General features: G+C 42.1%; 1 protein-coding gene across 8 annotated transcripts in view; it reads right to left on the bottom strand.

The window, feature by feature from the left end:
- ANKH (ANKH inorganic pyrophosphate transport regulator) overlaps window positions 1-16,580 on the bottom strand; it is a 144,078-nt gene that overhangs the window by 36,186 nt on the left and 91,312 nt on the right. The window contains exons 1-2 of one of the 8 annotated variants that reach the window (XM_053313621.1): window positions 11,560-11,695; window positions 6,192-6,408 (exon numbers count right to left, since the gene is read on the bottom strand). In XM_053313621.1, coding sequence (XP_053169596.1) covers window positions 6,192-6,363 — 172 coding nt within the window. In that variant the 5' untranslated portion in view covers window positions 6,364-6,408; window positions 11,560-11,695. Of the gene's footprint in view, window positions 1-6,191; window positions 6,409-7,401; window positions 7,650-7,733; window positions 8,212-8,621; window positions 8,764-9,357; window positions 9,485-9,551; window positions 9,764-11,559; window positions 11,696-16,580 lie in introns of those variants that run through there. The other 7 variants (XM_053313623.1, XM_053313622.1, XM_053313620.1 and 4 more) reach the window with 7 other exon arrangements.

Here is a 16,580-nt window from a genome sequence, read left to right as displayed (position 1 = left end):
TTGGAATATGGGGAAGGGCTGCAGTCATTTCTTTATTTCATGTCGTGCTTTCAAGGCCCTCAAAAAACAATTATTGCTGCTCCTGAGGCTCTTCAAATCCTGGTATGAAATGTGAGACTGGCCCCTTCACCAAGTCCTTTGCCTGAGGTCTTGGAGAGGGTTCAGGAGATTAGAAATAAGAGCTGGCTACCACAGCCAGCCAAAGTCTGTGTGCTCCCAACCACTTCAGTCTAAAATCATTAGGTGGGAAATAATCCCACGGAAGCTTACAGAAATCATAGCTTTATTGCTTTAAGTTAACAAACATCATTATTCAGAAACAGCACCCTTAAATATTATGTCCAAATAACAAGTGGTGTGTGGGATATTTATTCCTTTTATCTCCTGCCACAATGCAGACTCAACAGGTCTGGCAAGGTTGGGCATTTGTCAGGGACCTGATTCCTAACACTAGCAAAGAGCTGACTACCTCAACAGTGCTCACTATTCTCACTTTGCACAGGGTACCCGGGAAAGGTCCAAGGCAGCACGAAAGAATTCTCAGTTTACATGTCCTGCCTTTTCCAAGCTAAGGATGGGTGGGGAGCTTTTTGTCTTGCCCAAGGGCCACAAAATCTTGGAACTGGCCATGGAACTTAAAGCTGCCATCATAAGAACAGCCCTGCTGGATCAGGCCCAAGGGAAATCTAGTCCAGCATCCTGTTTCACACAGTGGCGTACCAGATGCCCCTGAGAAGCCGGCAGGCAAGAGGTGAGGGCATACTTTCTCTCTTGCTCTTGATCCCCTGCAACTGGTATTTAGAGGCATCTTGCCTCTGAGGCTGGAGGTGGCCTATAGCCACAAGACTAATAGCCATTGATGAATGAATTTGTCTAAGCCCCTTTTAAAGCCATCAAGTGCTCAATTTAGGGCTGATAAAATCCAAAGGATATAAAAATATTCAGTGGGTGCTTCTATCACAGGAGTACAGTCCATGTGTAACCACATGGTTGAACATATGTGGCCTGAATGAATGAGAGACCTGGAAGGAATTTTCAGTTTTGTTAGACTGGGTCAGAATCCATCACTGGATTTGATGGTTGGCTCAATCTATACATTACTGCAGCACTGTGGAGTTGCTTCTCCATGGTCTGGTCTCCCACCATGCCATGCCAATAATGACTATCTGGAGGAAACCTTTGTGGGGCAAATGCTGTTTCTCTTCCCATGTTAGAATCTCCACTATTTATTTATTTTTCTTACACATTTGCGGTAATTCATGTGTAGAAGTACAGACCTTTTCCACATACTGTTTAAAGCAATTTTGGCCACCCTGCAGATACTGGACTATAACTCCCATCATCCATGACTACTAGCCACTGTGGCTGGGGAGGATGGGAAATTGTAGTCCAACAACAGGACCAAAGTTGTGCAGCCCTAGTTTATAGTAGGGTGTTGGGCAGGTTTCCTATCTGTAACAGTAGTTCTTCGAGTAGCCTTCTGTGCATTCACACTTGGGTTATGTGCCTGTGCAACGCCACAATTCGGAATGTTCCAGAGCTATACAAAATATGGGGAAATGAGCAGGAAATTGCTCCCCCTAGTGGATAATAAGACTCCTTATGTCAGGCCAAGCCCAATCACGTAGAGATACAATAGAGAAAGGCTGCTGTGGGGAGGATAGTGTGAATGCACTACTTGAAGAACTAGTTACAGGTAGGAAATCTGGTGTTCTTCTTCGTGGTCTTGGTGCATCACACTTGGGATGCATCACACTTGGGATGCACTTGGGACAGCAAGCTGTCCTTACCTGGATGGAGGGAGCAGACTTATTGAAAGAATGACTGAAGAACTGTGGAATTAAAAGAAAAGAAAAAGCCTGCAACCTGGATCTGACATCTAGCGGAGTGGCGAATAAACGTGGAAGGCTGGGACCAGGTTGTCGCCCTGCAAACTTCCTCCAATGGAATTCCACAGCAGAATGCTGTTGAACTCAACAGTGCTCTAGTTGAGTGCACAGGGACAGGGCGAGACAAAGGTTTCTTTGCCACTTGATAAACCAGGTAGATGGCTTACTTCAGCCAGACTGAATATCTCTTAGTAGAGTTAAGGAGACCCACAGACAGTGCTCCATAGCTGACAAACAGCGTGTTGGTCTTACAAAATGTCTTTATCCTGTCCATGTAGAATGCAAGGGCCCTGGGAACATCCAAAGAGTTGCCCTTTCTACCTACAATGCCGGGTTTGGGGAAAACATAGGTAGACACAGGTCCTGTGATACATGGAAGTCTGAGGCCACCTTGGGAAGGAAGGAGATGTCTGGGAGCAACATGACCCTGTCCTTAAGAAAGACAAGGAATACAGAATCACAGCATAGGGCTTTCCGTTTGCTGATTCTCCGAGCCAACGTAAGAGCAACTAAGAACATGGTCTTGAGAGACAGGAGCTTCAGACTGCACGAGGCCATGGACTCGAAGGGTTGTTGCATTAACTGGGTTAGGACCAGATGTAGGTCCCAAGGAGGCGTCAGCTTGGAAGACAACGGAAACAAATTTAACAAACCTGTTAGAAACTTTTTAACTGTTGGGTCAGAGAAAAGACCCGTAACCTTGTTGCTTGTCCCAACAGCTGCCAAGTGGACTCTAACTGAAGCTTGAGCCTGTCCTGCTTCCTGTAGAGACAGCAGGTATTCCAGAATGACTGGGACAAGTGACAGTTCTGTCTTCTTCCACTTGGCTGCATAACATCTCTAGGTGGAGGGCCATCTCGAGGCATCTAGGACCCTCTGGACTTGTGTGCTGCAACCTATTTCCTTTTTATCTTCCAGACAGTCAGGTGCTCTTGAGGTGGTTGACGAAAGACTGAGTTAAGGAGTCATATTATCCAGTAGGAGGAGCCATTTCCCACTCATTTTTCCATATTTGGTATAGCTCTGGAAAGTTCCAATCCGTAGCTCTGCCCATAGCCAATCATGATGCACAGAGACCACAAAGAAGAATTGCAACTTACATGAGTGAGAACTGCAAAGTGGTGTGTGTATGTATACATATATATATATATGTTCCATGATTGATTCTGGGAAGACCATCTGGTAAATATCAGCTCTGAACATTTTGTAAGTATCTCCTTTTATAACATTGTATTTATGAATTCAACAAAGCTTCCAGCCTAAGATTTGGAAGATTACGTTTAATCCAGGTGACTTCATCATTGCATCATCAAAAGAAAGTCCTCCTGAAACAGGAGATTATTATTTGCTTTCAAAGACATTATCAAGCAGTTGAACTCAATCCTATATTGACAATTCTTCCCCAATGGCTCTGGACAAAGGATGTATTTTCTAGGCAAATTTCTGACATTCTGGTGACAATTCTGAAAATAATCTGACAGTATGTGATGAAAAGCTAGCATGTCAAAAGCAGCACACAGCCTCAAAACTGAATTGGCTAATCTTCTTTAACTAATCTGATCTGAGGAAATATATAGTGTCCAGAGGCATGCTAGCACCTCATTAAACTCACTAAGTAGCTTATACAACATTTTAATGCAAAATGGAGATTGGCACTGATATATGCTAAGTACTTGCTTCTTTCTCCCTAAATGTGAGATGAAAACATCCAAGTTACTTAGCACCAATAATACACTTAACTTTGTAATGTAAGGCTTGTGCACGATCTATCTCAAGATGCTATTATGATGCAATGCTGAAGAAGAGCTAAGAAAGTATTAGTACAGTCATTTTAATGATATGTTAAGTGGCTTGCATCATTTTGAGAAGAGGAGGATGCAGACTGAGAATCTAACTGTACACAACCTCATTCAGACAATAGCACAGAAAGAACCTAAACACAAAACTGGTATAGGAGGAGGACCTCATCAGCGGGGTTTAGGTACTCACCCACCACCACAGATAACAAAATTGTGGATGGTGGGACATTAAGTCAATGAAAATCTGGGGGTTAAGTTACAAAGTGCCAAAAGGGGGCCAAGAGAAGAAAAGGAGCGCTGGCCTTTCCCCGTGTGAATGTGATATCCATGTGAATGCAACACCCAGCAATATCTCAGTCAATTCTCAACAAATCTGTATCAAATTTGTGGAGGTGGTGGTGCTTGTCACCTAATTTCTCCATGTCAAATTTCAGCAGAATAGACAGTTGGGTTGGATTTTATGATCGATATAATTTTCAGCTCAGACTGCCTCCTTCACATTTGGCTGGACAGGCAGCCATCTTGCTTTTAGGCATTTTTAGGCATTTTATCACACAGATATCAACTCCTGCTTCTGCCATGTGCTGTGATCTGTGCCCTTAGAGAATCTGTTTATTGTATTGGGGACTTTAAAGGACTGTAAGAAATGCCAAATGGATTTTTAAAAAACAAAGAAAGCATTCCACTGTATTGTCTGGTACATTTAAAGGCACAAGAAGAAGAAGAAACAGATGTGTTATCTTTAGCCAAATACACATCACAAAGAAGTGAAATCAGCTTCTTACAAACTGAGGCTATATCTTAGTCATCTCTCAATGGACCTGCATGAAATTTGGAGAAACTGTGACACTTGTCACCCTATTGTTCCAAGTCACATTGGATAGATGGTTTGAATGATATGAGTGTTCAGGTTTTATAATGGCGAAATTCAATTTTTACACCTCAATTTAACTATACAATTTAACTATACAAGCCTGGATAGAAGTAAATAATAACAACATACCTTTCTGACATCTGTGTCAGATAATCCCCTTTAAGTATTCTCTCTCTCTCTCTCTCTCTCTCTCTCTCACACACACACACACACACACACACACACGCAACACTCCGACCCATCATTTTGCTTGTGGATCCTGTGTTTGCTGCTGAATGTTTAGTTTCAGCCACAGTGTAGCATCAGATTCAGTTTATCCCCTCCCTGCAGGCTTCATATAAGAATGAGGTGGAAAAGTTGAACAATTGCTACAACTGTGATGATATGAAGAATCTCTTCTGTGTAATTCCTGTGACCATGATATTAGAAAGGAATCTCTAAAATGACCTCAGCGCTCTCATTTCTAGAACCTAGTGCTGAGCACAGTAATTTGTCCAGTGTTAAATAAAACATTTGATTGTAGTGTTTTAATACAATAATCTGCTTCAAATCCTAGGGCTACAAGTCCAGAACAAACGAACAAACCGTGGGAGTATTTAGGGTGTTGTCTTATCTTTGGACTTAGAAATAATGTCAGGGTTGGGTTTATTGGACTGACAACATCCCTACAGTTCTGAGGATTGGAGCATATGGTCCTAATCTTTCATAATGGACAGAGCTTCTCTATCATTAGGTGAAGGGAGGGTTGTTCATTTTCTGTTTTTTTTTAAGATCTAACACCTCAGGATGAGTATCTGTGTGCATGTATAGGCTGACATCTCCATCCTGAGGGAATACAGTTTTTCTGAAAGTGCCCCTGAACAAGTGCAAAGCTCATCCCTCTTTGACAGAAGCAGTTTTTATATAAAAGCAACAAAGAACAAAGTACCTCTGAAGAGTGCTGTGTTTTGTTGTCTAAAACCACTCACACAACTTACAGGAAATCGGGGAAACAATCAACCAAAGAGTGAGCAAGTGATAGCCTCATATTCTGACAACTGGGCAAGAGAATGAAATTCTGCCAGTTAGGAAATTTAAATGCAGAATGGACTGGGCTTGCAAAGTTAAGTCTGTAGAAGACTGATCCCTCAGTGCTATTAGGCACCTGCTTTAATTCACCACAACTGGTTTTTCTTTTCTTTTTTACTTTTTCAGCTGCCATTTTCTATTTTTTGCACACAAAATATTCATTGCTGGTTGGATGAAGACTAGGAGAGGCATTTTTGACCAAAATTTAGTTTGACAAGCTCCCAGCTTTCTGAATCATCAGCTGCTTGCCCTAGATAGCTGCCAGTCAGTCACTGATAGCTTTGCTGCAACCTTGCATATACAGGTAGGTAGAGGGCAGCACAAAACAGGGAAGGCATATAATTAAGAGTGGCGTGTGCATGATGAAGACCTGTTGGCGCCATCATCCCACAGGCAGCATTTTGTAAAAGACGTCTAGCTACAAAACCTTGCCCAGTTTCCTGAAAACCTAACATGACTATGTACATAAACAGGAAGGTTTTTAAAACATGGAGGAGAAATGGATCATTTACTCACACAAGCGGTAGTACAGTTTCAACAGCAATTGGAGAGGTGGCTTACCTATCAAAGTGTGAAATACAGCAGCAACAGCCCCTGCCACGACCATACACAACACTGCTTTGGTTCGGTCTCTCTTACTATTGACAAACACCAGCCCAACATTCTTGAAGTCGCTCATCGGACCTGTGAAAAACTTCATGAGGGAGTACGCCAACCCATAGCTGGCTAGCATTTCTACAGCATCTTCCTTGACAGCTGCAATACCTCTATTCAAGGCCTGCAGGCAAAATGAAAGGAAACACAAGAAAGGAACAGAAAGGAATTAGCATGTGCCAAGCATCTTCAAAAACTCAAACTCATATAATAGACTCAAAGAATCACACATTTGGAAGGGATTTTGCAAGCAATCTAGTACAATCCTGATGCACGAAACCACGCTAAAATGACAGAAAGCAAATCTATCTTCATATGGGTAGGTTCATACATATCACAGAACCTACTCGCAAAGTTGGTAACAGACTTGTCTGTGACTGAACCCATGCCAAGGCAGAAACCTGAGATTCACCCGAGAACTCAGACTAATATATGTAACTAAGATTTGAAGTTGGCTTGCCAATCAAGCGCTGCTTACCCTGAGGTTCGCACTACATCTGAACCCACACTCTTCATGGACCTCTGATTTGTTCCAGCCAAGCAAGTCCCCTTTGCATTTGAGATCAATGACTGCAAAGTGGCTGTCTTGTCAGCCAAAGGCAGGCTGGAATCATTCAGACTGCCTTGCTAGGAGGTGCAGACATAACTCTGGTTCAACTTGATTACATCCAACAAACTGAGGTGTATGACTGTCTGCAGTGCCAATTTCAAGTTGCCTCTATATCTTGGGCTGGAAATTCCCCTGCTATGTATGTGTGAACCCGGCCTATCTGTTTTGCTATGAAAGCATAGCAACTCATAATTAATCATAATTTAAGTCCAATATTATTAATTTAGTAGTGCTATCAGACGGCAAAAATCTTTTGGTGCATAACACCAAAAAATTCAAAAGGCATCCTGCATGGTGGTAAAGGCATAACAATGATAATTGTCAAACATTTAGAAAATAAAAATGCAACCTCACAGAGCCAAACTCAACAGCCATATTCTGAAATCATGCTGACCATGTAATCAGCTTTTCTGAGGTAAAATTTAACTGCCTGGAACATTTATTTGCCCCCTGAAAAATGTATTCAAATTTTGTATGCTCTATAAAATTTGTATGATTAACACACACCAAGAACTCTTCATCTGTGCATCCATTCTTATCTAGTGCTAATCTTATCTCAGTCTTAGCTGATGTTTTTAATGGTTGAAGTATTCTTATGTTTTGTTCCATTTTGTAAGTTGCCTTGTGGGCCTTAAAATGCAGGCAAATAAATAAGTGAACATAACCAATCTACAAAGCTGTAATCGCTTCCAGTGTGCATTTATTAAAATAACAATCTTTTCACACAGCATCTTTCCTGTATTATTAGACACACAATTTGTGAACTATAAAATGAAACTTGTGAGCTTTAAAGTGAAACTGTTAGCACACTTTTTAATTATGATTTTCGATTCGCTTACATTTTCTGTCTGTATAGAGATCCCTGGTAGTTCCAAGGAAAAAATTAATACACTTTTCCCTGCTCTGTTCCCTAAGTTTTCTCTTGACATTTGCAAACAAAGCTGTGTATACAGTGCCCACAATTCACTAGTACAAGCATTTCCATCCTGTCAGAAATATGATTCAGTGTCAAAGCATACAGAGAGAGGAGAATTTACTGCCAACAGGATGGCAGCCTGACATTGGCATTCTGACATTCATCTGATATAGTCCTTTCAGACTCTGATTACCAAGATAAAAGGATGATTTAAGAACTTTATGCTGAACAGGATATAAAGCATCAGAGAACACAGGATCTCAGGGAAACTACTGACACTAACAACCATGCTTTGCCAACAGCTGCAAGAGAAGCACACAGAGGAAAAAACCCCATGACACTACGGAAGAAAGCAGCAAGCATGAATTTGGCCTGGACTGTACAATGGCCACAGTGTGGAGGAATAAGAGATTTAGCAAATTAGAAATAATAGCAGAGGCAACTTCTTCTCTGTCTCATAATACTATAACTCAGAGTAACATAATGAAAATTGCAGGCAAGAGATTCAGGTCTGACAAAAGGAAGTGCTTTTCAAACAACACAAATTTAGTTTATGAAATTCACTGCTGACTACAAGCTCAGATATTAGTCTACTTAAAAGTAGACTAGACAAACACACGGAGGTCAGTCAATGTCTTTTAGCCATGGTAACAACATGAAATTTCCATATTTGGAGGCAATCTACCTTTGAATACCAGATGCTGGAAACAAAGCACTGGCGGGGGGGGGGGAGAGTTGCTACCTGCTTGTAAAATTCCCCCACAATGCCTAGCTAGACACTGTGGGAAACAGTGTGATGGAGCATACCGACCTTAGGTCCAGTCCAGCAGGGCTGCTCTTCTGTTAAGCATTCATAGCAAGAGAATGTCTCCATTCAGTTGCATCACTGAGGAGGAATATCTGACTGGTTAAATCATTGGACTTTGGAACTGAAATACCAAACTCCATGATGACACCATGCAAAAGTTGCCCTCCCAGTAGACAGCTACTTCAGAAAAGTGATGTGAACACTGCTTGCTTAGTTTAATAAACCTCATCCAGACAAACCAAATGTTTTGACTGATCTCAGCCCTTATTTCCCTTCCCTTTCCCTAAGAAAAAGGGCTAATAAATCAGAATTTTCAAATGCTCACTGGCATACATTTGAGGGCAGATTTTCCCCCAGTATATAACTCTCGATCAGTCCCCACAACACTCCCTTCCCACTCTCAGGAGAAGAGAGTGGTGATGGGTCCAATATGGTGGTTTAATTATTTAAGGCTCACTTCAGTTCATCTCGTGGTACACAATGTTATGAAATTATTTTTAAAATGTATATCCTGCCTTTCTTTCAAGGAAATTCAGGGCAGCTTACAAACAAAACTTTAACACAACATTAAAAACAGCAGATTACAAAATATAAACAAGAAATATACTGAAAACAAAATTTCAGGGAGTCTGTATTGTGGGTCTTGGCTAGCGATCAGAATACTCCCTTCCCAAACCGAAGCCGTCTTATCTTCACAGGAAAGGATTTTGACCCTTTCTCATATGGCCACTCAACACACCTCTGAAGGGGAAGGCACATACAAGAGGGCATCAGAACATGTTCTCATGGGTCAAGCAGATTGCTGTGGGAGAAGCAAGTATCTAGGTCCCAGCTTGTTTAAAGCACCTTGAATCATGCTACAACACAAACTGGCAACCAGTGCAACTGAAACCAAAGTGGTGAGATATGGTCGGAGAGCCTTGCATTTGTCACCTCACAGCTGCAATCTAGACCAGCTGCAATTTCCAGAGGACCTTGATGAAGAAAAACTTTATTTGAGTCTGGTTTGGGCCTAGTCAAGTAACTAAGCTAGGCCTGAGAGTTATAAACTTCAGTATAGCTGCAATGGTTGCTATGGTAACATAATGTATCAATATGCTGTTTGGAGGGAATAGAAGGAATTCGGACAAAATATGGATTGGAATGTTAAGAACTGCTGGCAAATGTTGATTGGTGCATACTCTCAATGTTACTCTCTGTTATATAGTCTGATGTTTGACCTTTACTATAATTGGGGAACTAGTTATTTTATAAGCTCCTGATTGGGGGGAACTTTACAATCCTTACTTTGCATAATGCTGATACTTCATTCTAACATGATTGGTTCAGACAGTGTGCTGTGAGCCCCTAATTGGTAGGCCTATGTTTGCATTAAGATCTGTAACTATAAAGCACTCTTGCCAAGTCTACTGGGTGTGCAGGCCCGTAAAAGGGCTTCCGAACAGGTCTGTGCACATCCCTACTTAAAGGGCAGCTCAATGTAGAGCAAGTTGCAGTAGTCCAATTGTGATGTAATAAGAGCATGAGTAACTGTGGCCAGGTCTGAAATGGAAATGGATGCAGCTGGTGTAACAGTTAATCTGGAAAAAAAGCACCCAGGGCATGGTAGAAACTTGCACATTCAGGTGCAAAAACGAGTCCAAGAGAACTCCCAAGCTGTGAACCTTCTTCTTTAAGATGTCCTGACTCTCTGTCCTACCCAGATTTAATTTCAATTTGTTAGCCCATGGACCTTTCTGCCGTAAACCAAGTACATCATTCCTTGAGAAAAACCAACAGCACAGGCACACAACATATATGATAAGCTATTTCAACTGCATGTTTAAGCATTTTTAAGTAAGGGCCAAGCTAGACATTACAGTGGGAGACCCAGGTGACTCACCACCAAATTCATATAAAGGAGGATGGGGTCTTTTGAAGTGCAGCATGAATGTGTGGGAGGAATAAGTGGAAATTCCCCCCTGCCTGTACTCCAGCCCCAACTGCTCGACTCCAGTTGTTTCTCTCCCAGTGGGGTCCAAGACCAGAAGAAACTCCACTGGCACAAAAACAGCTGGGAAACAAAACTGCAGCAACAGGACCACTTTTTCAATGACATATTGCATGTCTAGATGAATAGAACAGACTGACTCGTGCCACCTCCGTTTCTTCTAAGCCTCCCTTGGTTTTGGACTGGCCAACTAGTTAGAACACAAAACATGTTCCTCATTGTATACCAGGGCTGCACAACTCAAATGCTCAGGTGGGCCAGAAACATCCACAACTTGGTGTGCAGGGACCAAGGTCAATTTTTAGCACATTATTACATTAAAATTAAAACTATTGTTACTTGTGGATCTATTCCCCCTGTCAATGGACCCACAGTTTCAACCAAGGATAGTAACCAGAGAATAGGTCCTGTCCCTGCTTAATCAGTGTGGCCCCTAGCGTGCATGCCAGCCCCAAACAAATGTCAAGTCTTCTCCTCTCCCTACATTGTTGTTGCTTTCAGGCTGCAATGCTAGGCATGCTTACATGGGAGTAAGCCTCACTAGGCACACCATGGAGCATATTTCTGAGAAAGCATGCACAGGACGGAGCTCTAAGGCAGTTTCCAGCTGCTGTGTTGCTGCAGGATACTTGGAGGCCAGTAAAATAGTCACTGTGGGCCGAATCTGGCCGCCAGGCCTTATGTTGTACGGGCCTGTTGTATAAACTGGGATCTTTGGGGAAGATAGATATCTTTAGCATCACTGAAAGCTCTGTGATCACTTTCTTTGGCTGAACTGTATCACAATTGGATTTATGGTGGTAAAGCAAACAACTGCACGAGATTGCAACTGATAAGACTGTTAGATCCTTGAAGAGTCAAACACGGCACAGAATTTACTGAACAATATAAATGGAGTACCTTGTTCTAAGCAATCTAGAGATGGTTAAACTTTGAAAAACAAGCACTCACCTTAACTATTTGGCTTAAATGGATCTACACAGTGCATACCTTTCATCAAAAATAAAAGCCTCTGACCAATAGATGCATGCTTTAATGCTGGCTATCTGGCACAAGGTGTCTTGTCTTTCCAGCTCCCCTGCTTGCACTGCTGTCACTAGGCTGCCTTTAATGAGCAATGATGATGTCATAATGATACAGTCAAATGATTCTCAGCAACTTTTCCCTTTCATTCATTTACTAACTTATAATCACACCCTTCAGAAGTTCGAGGGATTTTGTGCCTAAGTACTTTTAAGTACCATTTCAAAAACCAGAAGTAAAGTCAGACAACTGATTATATTGCATCAGAAAACAGATTCCAATGGCTTTTGAACCGACTTCAGCTTGAAAAAATAAGCCTATCATGCACTTTGTTAGTGGGGGAACCATACAGTGAAACTGAAAGGACGTCTTTGGGGGTGGTAGAGGCGGAAGGTGGATTTAACAGTAAAATGGGAAATACATAAAGCTGGCTTACACTAGCCCTATCCACATTTTATGTCAACCCAAGTACAATCTATGCACAAGGCAAACATACAGATCTGTTGTCACATCCAGCTATTCATACATTATGTTCAACATGTACACAGTACTGCACTTTCTATCTGTATTCTGCATTTGAGGGGGCCTGCTCTTGGTTCATCTTTAAAATGATCATATGTGAAGTCATTCACACAGAAACATGTACATATACAGACACTTGTAGGCATGTAAAATGATGCAGTGTCTGAACAGAGCTACTGAGTCCAACCATTGTTCCATCTACCCCAGTGCTGTCTACAACAACTGGCAGCAACTCTCCAAGGTCTCAGGCAGAGAGGCTCCTTTCCCAGTCCTGCTCCCTGAGATCTTGTTAACTGGAGATGTTGGGAATGGATGTGGAGAAGTTGGGTTTTTGTTGTTGTTGTTTGTTTTTTGCATGCAAAGGCATGTGCTCTGCCATTGAGTGAGAGCTCCTCCACTTGGCAGGGTGATCCAATGCAAGGAGAACAGAGCTCCTGAGAGTGGTGTGAATGAGAAAATGTTGGCAGTTGGCCATGCAGGGATGAGAAACAGTGCACTGACTAAAAATTTGCTTTTCACTCAAGGGGATAAACAAATATGCACGAGAACAAATATATTAAAGAAGGTCTTTTCTTCTGCCACAGTAACAGACCTGAACTGAAATAAGTTCAAAAAACAAACAAACGTGCCCTCAACTCATGGATCACAATTGGCTTCTGCTCTGTTGAATTAATCTACCCGTTTAACCTATTAAAGCTCACAATTCTCATTTCTTGTTAATTTGCTATTTTTTTTTCTATACCTAATACTACTACTAAGAAAAACAAAAAGCCCTTGGGATCCAGATTGGGTTTTGCAAAGTCATTTGATGACAGAGGGAAAAACTAAATAGTTCTTGTCTGGGAAGAGTGCCCAGCCAGCCAAGTAGACAGCTAGGGAAAGTCTATGTGCCAGGAAGAAGTACTACGGAAAACATCTTCTTCCACCACTGCCCAATATTAAATATTATCTCAATGCAATGAGTAAGCTTTGAACCTGAGTAGTATAAAATGGTAGCAAGAACAAACTTATCTTTAATTACCCAAACCCTGAAATTATCTTCAGTACCACTTTTCAACAAAAAGATTCTCAAGGCAGTTTATATAGCAAAATAAAAGAAGATGGGTTCCCTGTCCGAAAAGAGCTCACAATCTACCAAAAAACTCAGCCACCACTGGAGGACTCTATGTTGGCTTAACTAGGGAAAACTAATTTCCACTTACTAAATATAAGACAGCTACCACTTTAAAATGTGTAGGGGAAGAATGGGAGTTCAGTCCCCAAATAGCATAGCAAAACCAGTTTGGTGAGAAAGCAGCAAAACAAGACGTCTTGAGACAGTTCTTTAGTACTGAAGGACTACAAGGATTTGTTTAAAGAAAAGGTTACAAACAAATGTAAAAAAGCCTGCAGCTTAATTTCAGCTGTAGCTCATGGTTGAAGAAAGACCAAAACAAACTGCCATCTCTGGAGAGACATAAGAACATAAGGCCCATCTAGTCCAGCATCCTGTTTCGCACAGTGGCCCACCAGATGTCACTGGAAGCCACAGGCAGGAGCTGAGGGCATGCCCTCTCTCCTGCTGTTACTCCCCTGCAACTGGTACTCAGAGACAAAATGGAGACTCACTGGAAGAACAAAGAGGGGAGAAGTCCAGCACTTTTATCCATGACTAATCCATGACTTTATCCCTAAACCCTCCCAGTGGTCACTATGAGACATTGCAACTGAGAGCTGATGCTGCCAGGGTCCTAGCTCCAACAAAACGTTTCTCTGCTCAAATAGCAGGTGATTCCTCTGCCCAGGGGAAATGAGATTCCTATACGTAGGGATGTGAGCAATTCAAGTGAACCACCATAATCCAGAATACTACAAAACTCTAGAAAGGCCCAAGCGGATGTTGTAGAATTCTCTAAACCACTGCACAAGATCCTCTCATTGCCTTGGATTTGCTTGAACTTTTCTTGTGCTCCTGGGCATGTGTATTCACTAAAGCCAGTAACAATTTCTCTCAAATGTTCAAAATTCACAGGAAACAAACCAATTCTGATAGACTGAAATTCCTTGTGAAAAGGAGATGCACAACATTAAAGCAGAACTTAACTAAAAGTCCTAGAGTATGTCTGACAACTCTGAAATTCTTTGCCAGTCTTGCATGATGCCATATCCTTGTAATAATAAGACTATTTTTGTCAGCCCCAACCACATTTCTGTATACTTTTTCTGGCAGACATCTCAAGTTTATTAAAACTTCAGACCATTACTGAACTTTAAAAACCTTTTTCTACCAAGTAGATTACACCCACAGACTAGGCTGTGGTTTCATTAAAGTGCAAGAATAGTAAATAAAGTCTCGAATGGACACAACAGGTGTCTCACAACGTGGTCAGAGGGTGTATGATGCTGCCAGGATAATCATCAAATGATTATTGCCCAAACAAAAGTGCAGAAAGCAGAACTATGAACAATATTCAAGTCTAAGGAAGACAGGTGGTTAATAAATTTGCTAAACAAACAAATTATTGTGTGGGTGTCTGTGCTCCTCCTTTCTTTGTGAATTCTACCACAAACACTCAAGCACAAAATTCTAGATGGATCAATGGGGGATCCATTCAGAATTAGGATGGATGCCATTTAGCTTGTCAAGATCAGATGCACTGGATCAGTTTATCAAATACTTCCAAAATAATCAGTATGTACATGCCCCACCTTAAGTGGCCAGCAGGGAAATGCTTGACTAACAAGCAGAAGCTTGCCAGTTCATATCCCCACTGGTACTATATTGGGCAGCAGCGATATAGGAAGATGCTGAAAGGCATCATCTCATACTGCATGGGAAAAGGCAATGGTAAACCCTTCCTGTATTCTACCAAAGAAAACCTCAGGGCTCTGTGGACAGCAAGAGTTGAAATCGACTCAACAGCACACTTTACCTTTACACGCCCCAATATTTCTCTGATACATATCTTATTATTGCATGGACAGCTGACAAAGGGGACTACCAAGAGCAGGCCTGCACAACTTGTGATCCACTAAGCTGCACCAGTCTTGCCTGACAACTCTCTGGCTTATACTCTGGTAGAGAGGCTATTGGAGGGGATCTAGCAGACATCATAAATGCTTCTCTGAGGAAGGGCAGAATGCATTCCTGTCTTAAGAAGGCATTAGACCTCTTTTGAAGAAGCCTACTTTGGACCCCTTAAAGTTAAGCAATCATAGACCCGTCCATCTCCAACCTTCCGTGGTTGGTAAGGTGACTAAGAGTGGTGGCTTCTCAGCTCCAGACAGTTGTGGACAAAACAGATTATCTAGATCCATTTCAAACTGGTTTTTTGTTTTTGTTTTTTGGAGGGGGCAGGCTATGGGGGTGGAGACTGCCTTGGTCGGTCTGATGGATGATTACTTATTAGGAATTGACAGAGTGTAACTCTATTGGTCCTTTTGGATCTCTCAGCAACATTTGATGCCATCAACCATGGTATCCTTCTGGAGTGTCTGAGGGGGTTAACTTGGGAGTGGTTCCAATACAGTGGTTCCACTCTTCCTTGTAAGGTGTTGCTTGGAGATGGTGTTGCTTGGAGACTATTGTTCTTCAAAACAAGAGCTCCGTTATGGAGTCCCACAAGGCTTTTTAACATATACATGAAACCACTGGGAGAGATAATCAGAAGATTTAGTGCAGGGTGCTATCAGTATGCTGACACCCAAATCTATTTCTCCATGTCAACATCATCAGGGAAAGGCATAACCTCCCTAAATGCCTGCCTGGAGGCTGTGATGGGCTGAATGAGGGATAACAAACTGAGATGGAATCTAAATAAGATGGAGTTACTCATTGTGCGGGGTCAGGACTCAGGAGACAACTCTGATCTACCCGTCCTGGATGGGGTCACACTCCCCCAGAAGAAACAGGTATGCAGTCTAGGCGTGCTTCTGGATCCAAGCCTCTCTCTGGTGTCTCAGGTTGAGGCAGTGGCCAGAGGTGCCTTCTGTCAGCTTTGGCTGATACGCCAGCTGTGTCCCTTTCTTGAGATAAATAACCTCAGAACAGTAGCACATATTCTGGTAACCTCTAGACTTGATTATTGTAAGGCACTCTATGTGGGGCTGCCTCTGTATGTAGTCCAGAATTCCTCAGGGGCTGAAATGGTGAGGACTGATATTTCATTTAAACCGGCTAAATACGGTATGTTAAATAAACAAACTCATTGATGAACCCGCTGTCTTTGATACCTGCTGGCACTTCACAAACCGGGGGGGGGGGACTTCCAAGCTCCTGGAAGGCCATCATACAGGACTCATAGGAGGCTTGGTGTGTCACATATTATAAATGTATGGCAAAGATGATGAACCAAGGATGCTGGCAAGATGGCAAACTAAGGATGCTGGCAATAACAGAGACCCATTGCGTGAACTTTCTGAATTGGAAGTGCACTCTAAATCTCCAC

This window comes from Hemicordylus capensis, chromosome 4 (genome assembly GCF_027244095.1).
Source record: "Hemicordylus capensis ecotype Gifberg chromosome 4, rHemCap1.1.pri, whole genome shotgun sequence".
Lineage (NCBI taxonomy): Eukaryota > Metazoa > Chordata > Lepidosauria > Squamata > Cordylidae > Hemicordylus > Hemicordylus capensis.
Note: the sequence above shows the minus strand (reverse complement) of the source record. Positions and strands in the feature narration are given on the sequence as shown.